At 40.9% G+C, this 9477-nt stretch overlaps 1 protein-coding gene across 1 annotated transcript in view; it reads left to right on the plus strand.

Moving 5' to 3' along the window:
- The first annotated feature begins 407 nt into the window (after positions 1 to 407).
- LOC6041917 (putative aldehyde dehydrogenase family 7 member A1 homolog) overlaps positions 408 to 9477 on the plus strand; it is a 13819-nt gene continuing 4749 nt past the window's right edge. Inside the window, exons 1-2 of the mRNA XM_001851055.2 lie at positions 408 to 1417; positions 1487 to 2041. Of these exons, the coding sequence (XP_001851107.2) occupies positions 578 to 1417; positions 1487 to 2041 (1395 nt within the window). The 5' untranslated portion in view covers positions 408 to 577. The remainder of the gene's footprint in view (positions 1418 to 1486; positions 2042 to 9477) is intronic.

Genomic DNA, 9477 nt, shown 5'->3' on the forward strand with positions numbered 1-9477 from the left:
ATTGATATGCTCGACATAAAATGCAATGTACAAACGATATCAAAATCATTTAATTTTTGAACCTACTGAATTCATTCTTCAGCTAGCACTTTAAGTCATCTGATTCTTCATCTGGTTGCTTATCTTGGAGAGGTTGGTAACAAAAGAACCCCATGAGAGAATAATAACTCACTTATGATAAGACTTAATAGGGGTAATTTACCAAATGCTGGCCATTCAAAAAACTGATAGAAAAAAACCTAACTTTATTAAATTTGGTTGAGCTGAGCAACTGATACATAACTACTGACACATTGAGTCGTAAAGGGTTTTACTTTAGAATTGCCTTAAATAATGAATTTAAAGCCACAAATTTCTCTCTTTTTTACTCTTACTCTTCCGAATTAAAAGTGAAAGTCCATCCTGTAGTCGGTTTACCCCGCAACAAGTACACACTCCGGCGATAACAGAGATAAGTACCTGTTTGTGTAGCTCTCCTACCAACGACACGACTTGCCTTCCAAGCAGCGATTATTTCCATGTGCACCATTCTCGAGATCAGTAGTCGGTTTTAAAGTTCCAATTTCAATCCATTAAAATGATGTCGGCGGCGTTGCGATTAAATCAGATCCCCGTGAAAAGGGTCTGGCAGAAGAATCCACATAGAATGGCATCAACATTTCTGGTGGAAAGTGAAAAGTATTCATTCCTTAAGGATCTTGGCTTGGGCAAAGTGAACAGTGGTGTGTTCAACGGCGAATGGACCGGAAATGGAGAGATTGTCCAGTCGATTGATCCTGCTAGTGGTGACGTCATTGCCGAAGTCAAAACAGGATCGGTTAGCGATCTAGAAAAATGCCTGCAAGTTGGAACTGAGGCATACAAGCAATGGCGCAATATGCCAGCACCGTTTCGTGGCGAAATTGTGAGACAAATTGGGGAAGAGTTGCGCAAATATCGTGAGCCTCTTGGCAAACTGGTCAGCCTAGAGATGGGCAAAATTAAGGCAGAGGGAGTAGGGGAAGTGCAAGAATTTGTCGACGTTTGTGATTACGCTGTAGGATTATCAAGGATGTATAGCGGCCAGATCCTGCCATCAGAAAGAGGAAAGCACACAATAATTGAAAAATGGAATCCGTTGGGAATCGTTGGCGTGATCTCTGCGTTCAACTTTCCGTGCGCAGTGTTTGGCTGGAATGCGGCTATCGCGCTGACCGTCGGTAATTCGGTCCTTTGGAAAGGCGCTCCGAGTACTCCTTTGGTTTCTATTGCCACGACTAAAATTGTCTCTGACGTCATCAAACGTAACAGCTTACCCCCCGTAGTTTCATTATGTCAGGGAGGAACTGCAGTCGGTAAAAAAATGGTCAGCGATGAGAGAGTGAAACTCTTATCTTTCACCGGGAGTACCCAAATTGGCCGAGAGGTTGGCGTTGAGGTTTGTTTTTATTTTAGATCATTATAGGCGAATTTCTTGATTTTCTTTTCTTTAAATTATTTTATGCAGGTGCAAAGAAGATTTGGCAAATTTTTACTGGAACTTGGTGGCAACAATGCGCTTATTATAAACGATGACGCACCCCTTGATATGGCTCTAGATGCTGCGTTCTTTGGATGCATCGGAACAGCGGGCCAGCGATGCACCAGCACACGTCGGTTGATCATTCACGAAAAGTTATACGATGAATTCGTTGCGAAGCTTGTTAAACGCTACAACTTACTGAACCGGGTCGGCCATCCCTTGGACGAGGCCACACTTTATGGTCCCCTACATAACCAACAGGCCGTCGAGAACTATAAGGCTACAATCGCAGAGGCTGTAAAGTTGGGCGGAAAAATCGAATGTGGCGGAAAGTTGATCGAACGACCGGGATTTTTTGTTGAACCTACTATTATAACTAACCTGCCCCACGATTCGCCGGTTGTGCACAAGGAAACATTTGCGCCAATTGTGTACATCTTGAAATCAAAAAATCTCAACCAGGCAATCGAATGGAATAACGAGGTCGATCACGGTTTGTCGTCATCATTATTCACGTCTAGTATTGGATCGGCATTCCAGGTAAGCAGGTTGATGCACTGACATGCACAGAATTAAATTATAGGGCAAGTATATTTTTTCCCTTGACAAATTTTGGAGGAATATGAGAAAGTCGCCCCAGTTTATGTCGGCTAATTAAAAGCTTGATAGGGTATATGGCCCTATTTTGGACCTACTATGCAAAGCGTCAACATATTTCGCATAGTTCTCAGGAACGGTCTAACTAATATGGCTCGTTTCAGGATTGTTTTGTGCCTTAATTTATGCTTAACAAAGTGAACTATTGAAAATTTAAAATAATTTAACCATTCCATTGTAATAAGCATTTCAAGTAAAAGCAGTATACGCACTTCGGAAGGAACCGGTCAAGAAAAAAAATCAAATGGGCAGCAGCGGCAGCGCAAGCAAGTCAGAGAGGGTGAAGAAAAGCCCCAAGAAATTGCTCCCTCTCCTTTGTTCTGCTGTTCGTAAAGCTGTTTCTTGACCCCTTTCCTTCCGATCAGCATACTAGCCTAAAACATTTTTTTGATGCTTTTTTGGACTTATTGAATGTATTTTGGAGACATCGCTGAACCTATTTTGGACCCACACTCTGATTGGTTGAAATTTGGACAACTCGAATTGCGGCGTGCGGCGGCAACACGCACACTTACAAAAACTCGGTTTGATAAACCAAAGGGCCTATCCACGATTATAATTTGGAAAATATTTATTTCAGAAATTGAATAATTATGATGAAACAATGGATTTGAATTTGAAAACGTGTTTTAATCACATAATGTTAACATCGCATTAACCACTTATGCTAATTTTTTTTCGAAGATTTTTATTTTTCCAGCTGGTTCAATTGTGTTTCTAACATGATTGACACGGTTAAATTTAAAAGTTGAACTAGACCCTTTAGGTTTTTCAATCGTTTCCCTTTCAATTCCAACAGGGTAGCCAGTTTGCAAGTTTTTAAGCAAAAATTAAAAATATATGCGGCTAAATTGGTGATAATGATGTTAAGACAAAAATAAATCAACATCAGCTTAAATTTTGGGATACTTTGCAATCGGTCCTAACAATCATCTTAATCTCTAGCATCAATTTGCATTTTTATCGTTTAAAAAACATATTTTCATTGTTTCTGTTAATCATTTGCTTTTTAAAGCTTAGATTTCATTCAAATAATTACAGTAAAGAAATTCAATTCAAAATATTAAATTAAAAAATTTCAATCAATTTCAATGAAATATCGAAATAAATTGATAACAAAACTGGCAACAGCTTGTTATGCATGTGTTGGTGATAGCCTTGAACCGACGGCAAAGTAGCTCCAAAAACTGATCCAACGCGGCTGATTTGAAAAAATATTTTGAAATGAGTTTTTTTTTCGATAATAGAATAGTTATTTCAATGGTTTAGTGACGGAAAACAAGAAAGAATTAAATAAACAACAGTTACATTGCTCGGAAACCGGACGAAATTGCTTGGTGTCAGTGCAAAACAGAAAAAAACATCAAGGTGTCGCGAGCCAAATCTGATAAGCAACGAGGCCGGAATTTTTGGACCTAATCGATGTGCTAGGAAAATGAAAGGAAGTTCGAATGGCGTTAGAAAAAGTGGCTGAAAAAGCGGAAATAATCAAAAATGTTAACATTTTTGGGAGAGGTAGATACAAAACGATCCTGCCTACACTTTCTGTTGGTTGGATTCAGTGAATTCGTACTTTAAAAGCCTGAATCGAGGTAGATTCATAAAAATAGGTCCAAAATAGGTACTAGGTCCAAAATAGGGTCATATACCTAGAAAGATTCCAAAAGTCAATAGAGTTATCTACGTGCGCATGTATTGCGTGTTTATGTTATCAAAAGACGTGGTTTGGTGTTGACTGTCTGAAGTGTACTGTTTATTGACATAAGGTATAGGGTGGTTCATATGTAACTAATACGATAGAGTGGTTCAAATACAACATCTCCCGTCTTCCAAAAGCTATGCACTCCCTGTGCTCAAACTACAAAATCAGAAAACCTTGCTGGTTTTTTAATCTCCCTTTTTGGTCGCCCTTCGTTCTGTTTAGAACGATCCTGCCCACCGCTGTTCTGCTCTGTTGGTTGTTTCAGTTGTCGATGTCTCCCTGCTTTCCGGTGTATTGTCGACGATACCGCAGTCCCCGCCTTTCTTGCTGTAATCACGCCTCTCGAAGATCGTCTGCTTTGGTTCGTCCTGGTGCTGCTCGACTGGACTTGTTGGTTTCGATGGTCGCATTATCCTTGGTTCTCGGTCTGATTGACAAACTGATGACCTCTCGGTTTAATATGCACCGCGCTGCGTCGGTACAAGCCACCATCTTCTAGCCGTACATCGCGATTGGTCCGGAAATTGGTGCACAACTGTTGCTCATTCCCACTGCTTGTCTAGGTCAGGTCGTCGTTGTACCATAACGTTTTCCCCGATCTTCAGCTCCGGAAGCTCCTTCGCATGTTTGTCATAACTCGCCTTGACCACTTTTCTCTTCTGCTCGATCCGGTCTTCCACGTGTGATACTCGAGGCGGCTGCAACTTGTTTGTTATGCCGGGAATCGTGCTTCGTGTGTTTTTTGAGAAGATTCTCTGGTTGGGGCTTGTTCCTACGGCGTTTGCCAGAAGTCAGCACCACTTTTGGCGCACTTCATGAACAGCTGCTTCATTGACTTGACCGCTGATTCAGCTTTTCCGTTTCCTTGCGCGTGGCATGGAGCAGACGTCATGTGCTTGAAACTCCTTTCGTTCGCAAACTTGGTCCACGCTTCGTTGCTGAACTAGGGTCCATTGTCTGTGACAACAACCTGTGGCGTTCCGTGTCGGGCGAAATTCCGCTTGCACGCCGCAACAATAGTTTTGGTCTTCGTGTCGGCTAGCCTAGCAGGTCAACCTCAACGAAGTCAGAAAAACTGTCCGCCGTGTCTGAATTCTCTTGACTTCTTACTTGATCTCTGCCAAATCAATGTTCACACGCTGGAAGGGATATTCCGGTATGTTGTGTGACGTCATGGGTAGCTTGCATTGACTGGCGCTGAAGTCCATACACACCTCGCAGTTTCGTACGTAGTTGGTGATCTGGTCAGCCATCCCTGGCCAGAAGAACGACTCCCTAGCTGCTCGTAACGTGTAGTCAATTCCCAGGTGCGCTACGTGCAACTTCTCGATCAGCTTCTTGCGGAGACATTTCGGCTCTAACACTCAGTCCCCTTTGAAGATCACTCCTCGGTGCGTTGTGATCTTATTTTGCAACGTCCTGTTCACCAACAACACGCAGAAAAATAAGGCATATTTCCCCCAAGGGATGCAGTTCAACAAAGGTAGGAATGTTAGTCCGATAGTTTTTTTTCGATGCCACTATCCACTGCGACCAGAATTAGATCTATTGCGGACTTGCAATTCTATTTATAAGGCTTCTTCTGTTATTAGGCAGATGGGACACGCACACACGCTATTGTTGAGCGAGTGTGTCGAGCGATCCACTGCCGTAGCTTCGCCGCCGAAGAGGTTTGAATGTTTTTTCAATCCTCTTTGGCTCTGCCTTTTCCACTCTGTACTGTCCAAATGTATCGCTAAAACCGAAGTGCACATTTTACGTTTACTTATACCCAGCTAGCCCTTAAATTCTGGTCCGATAGTTGAAGTTGCAGACACAGAGTTTGTCGCTCTATACCTGTTGACACAGCATGACCGTTAAATCTACAGCATCTCCTTCAAGCATCACGGGAAGTGGGAGAATTGTGTCAGTAGGGGAATATGACGGGAATGTAGAACTGTGAACCATAATCGTTGCCTTCTGAGCTACGACGCTATGAGAAGGACTTATCATTCGCGTATTTTTTTTACTTCTTACCGCCGGCGTGCCATCCGAGCAACGATGCTTTGGGATGGGCTTTCAAAACGAAATGAATTTTGAATTAACGCATTATTCGGTAACGTACAATTTAAAGAATGAGAAGGACTTAATTATATACTCAATCCCGTAATTTTTACTTCTTACCGTCGTCGTGCCATCCGAGCCACGATGCTAAGGAAAGGGCTTTCAAAACAAAATGAAACTTTTAGCAACGTATTATTCGTTATCATATAAACCTGAAGTAGTGCTGATACACCGAACTGTTTCAATCGATTCAATGATATTCTTCGCGCATGACTTCTTTGCAACAAACTTCACCACGAATTTACCCAGTCCGGACCGCGAACAACCGGCTCAACAATAGAAAGAAAATATATACACGACGACGCGAAGCCTCCTATCAATAAATTCAAGAATTTTCTAGCACTTTCTCCTGGAGATGGAGCCACACGTTGCCGTCGTTTCAGGGCTTTTTTCCAAGATGGTTCCGATGTTGATATATATCACATTTTTATTTATATTGCATATGTATGTTGATAGAAATCACAGCTTTTATAATATGTAAAATTGCAAGATATTGATTTTTTTATTTGAATCTCAATATTCTTGTTCGTTAAAATCTGTTTGAACAGGTTTAAATCTGTTTGATAATGGGTAGAAATAGTTAGTTGTTTTGCTACTTTTTTTGGTTGTTTTATAATTCCAGACTCCAGTTATGTGTAAGCCAGTTTACAGAAATGATACTCAAAATCACTGAATTTCAATTAGTGGTACACTGTTTTGAGTTGTCAAAAAATCCATAGAGTCTCGATCAATCAATAATGAAATGATATCGATTAAAATTCGTTAATCTGTTGAACTAACGGTTTCGGATTATGGTTGTATCGACCATTGTTGCGAATCGAGTTAGTTAGCTTTCTGAAATGAATAATTGGGCATAAATGTTTAGTTAAATTGGTCCAAAGTGTTTTCTTCATTTGCAGATCTGCTTATAGTTGTTATGTACGACAAGACTACTGACGGACGCGACAGAACAGGGGCCGGAATAAAGACATCAAGATTTATGTTTAGAATGATTAATTTTCATCTTTTGCTTTCCAAAGTTATTTGATTTCCTTTAGATTTGAAATACAATAGGTTCCTTTGTATAAATCTCAAATTAGTTTTTGATTGGATCAAAATTTCATATCCTCCTTCATGATTTTAAACTTAGATTAACGTAACTGCTCAAGTCTTCCAGTTCTTACTAATCACCTACACTAATTTTCTTTCACCTTCCGCCTCCTGATCCTATCTTCGGTGAATTGTTCATTTTGTATGCAATACTAGTTCATTTACCCTTTCCACAAACCGGACTTGGACTGACTTGAAAGGCCGCGTCCCCACCTTGCTCCGTAAAACGAAAACGAAAACGAAACGAAACGAATTTTTAGCACTTTCTCGCGGATTCTCGCGCGTCGATTCTGCAACCGATCTCCCCCACGAACACCATGCGACAGTCATCGTCTAAAATCGATAAAGTAGTCGGTTTCGATGAAAAAGTGGAAAACGTGGTCTAGAATTGTCGACTTCATTTTGCTGGGCGAGATAGGACGCCGTCTATTTTTAGACGATGACTCAGCACTTTTCCAATCTTGCTTAAAACCAGATGGCAGCACGATGTAACGCCGTCCCTATTGTTTTTCGCTATACACTGTTGGCGTATTTTCAGTGTATACACCACGTTTTATTCAAGTGCCCAAACACTTGAATGATTGGAAAAGCCACATCATAGATTAAATTGGTTAGTGTTTCAACATCAATAAACCACTATCAAATGCAAGTGTTTTTGGGCGATTGACTTTTTGTTATTTTTGACACGTTATTTTCATTCAGGTGGCTCAAGCTTTTCAAGTGTTTTGCTCATGAATTTGACCACTGCACAGTGGGCAAACCCGCTGCTAATCCTTAAATTGATTACGAGAAGGCCGCCCAGGTTTTGAATCCCAAAAATAGTGTTCTATACGTAAAAAGCCTGATGAATCGAATGGCGATGACCCCATCCACCGGAGACCACGGGAACAGGTCCATTTTGCCCCTTTTCCCCTAAAATCAATTTTCTTATACTATTTGAGCTGTACAGAAAAAGGCCGCAGGTTTTGACCTCAAAATAGTGTTCTGCCGTAAAAAAGCCTGATGAATCGAATGGTGATGACCCCATCCACGGAGACCACGGGAACAGGTCCATTTTGCCCTTTTCCCCTAAAGCAAATTTTCTTATACTATTTGATCTGTACAGGAAAAGGCCGCAGGTTTTTGACCTCAAAATAGTATTTCTATACGTAAAAACCAGTGAATCGAATGGTGATGACCTCATCCACCGGAGACCACGGGAACAGGTCCATTTTGCCCCTTTTCCCCTAAAATCAATTTTCTTATACTATTTGATCTGTACAGAAAAAGGCCGCAGGTTTTGACCTCAAAAATAGTGTTCTATACGTAAAAAGCCTGATGAATCAGATGGCGATGACCCCATCCACCGGAGACCACGGAACAGGTCCATTTTGCCCCTTTTCCCCTAAAAATCAATTTTCTTATACTATTTAGTCTGTACAGGAAAGGCCCTGGAGTTTTGACCTCAAAATAGTGTTCTATACGTAAAAAAGCCTGATGAATCAGAAGTGATGACCTCATCCACGGAGACCACGGGAACAGGTCCATTTTGCCCCTTTTCCCCTAAAAAATCAATTTTCTTATACTATTTGATCTGTACAGAAAAAGGCCGCAGGTTTTGACCTCAAAAATAGTGTTCTATACGTCAAAAAAGCCTGATGAATCGAATGGCATTGACCCATCCACCAGAGACCACGGGAACAAGTCCATTTTGCTCCTTTTCCCTAAAATCAATTTTTTTCTTATACTATTTGATCTCTGTACAGAAAAGGCCACTCAGGTTTTGACCTCAAAAATAGTGTTCTATACGTAAAAAAGCCTGATGAATCGAATGGTGATGACCTCATCCACCGGAGACCACGGGAACAGTCCATTTTTGCCCTTTTCCCTAAAAATCAATTTTCTTATACTATTTGATCTGTACAGAAAAGGCCGCAGGTTTTGACCTCAAAATAGTGTTCTATACGTAAAAAGCCTGTGAATCGATGGTGATGACCTCATCCAGGAGACCACGGGAACAGGTCCATTTTTGCCCCTTTTCCCTAAAAATCAATTTTCTTATACTATTTGATCTTTACAGAAAAGGCCATAGGATTTTGACCTCAAAAATAGTGTTCTATACGTAAAAGCCTGATGAATCAGATAGTGATGACCCCATCCACCGGAGACCACGGGAACAGGTCCATTTGCCCCTTTTCCCCTAAAAATCAATTTTCTTATACTATTTGATCTGTACGAAAAGGCCGCAAGGTTTGACCTCAAAAATAGTGTTCTATACGTAAAAGCCTGATGAATCGAATGGTGATGACCTCATCCACCGGAGACCACGGAACAGGTCCATTTTGCCCTTTTCCCCTAAAAATCAATTTCTTAACTATTTGATCTGTACAGAAAAAGGCCATTCAGGTTTTTGACCTCAAAATAGTGTTCTATACGTAAAAAACCT

This window comes from Culex quinquefasciatus, chromosome 1, assembly GCF_015732765.1.
Source record: "Culex quinquefasciatus strain JHB chromosome 1, VPISU_Cqui_1.0_pri_paternal, whole genome shotgun sequence".
Classification (NCBI taxonomy): Eukaryota; Metazoa; Arthropoda; class Insecta; order Diptera; family Culicidae; genus Culex; species Culex quinquefasciatus.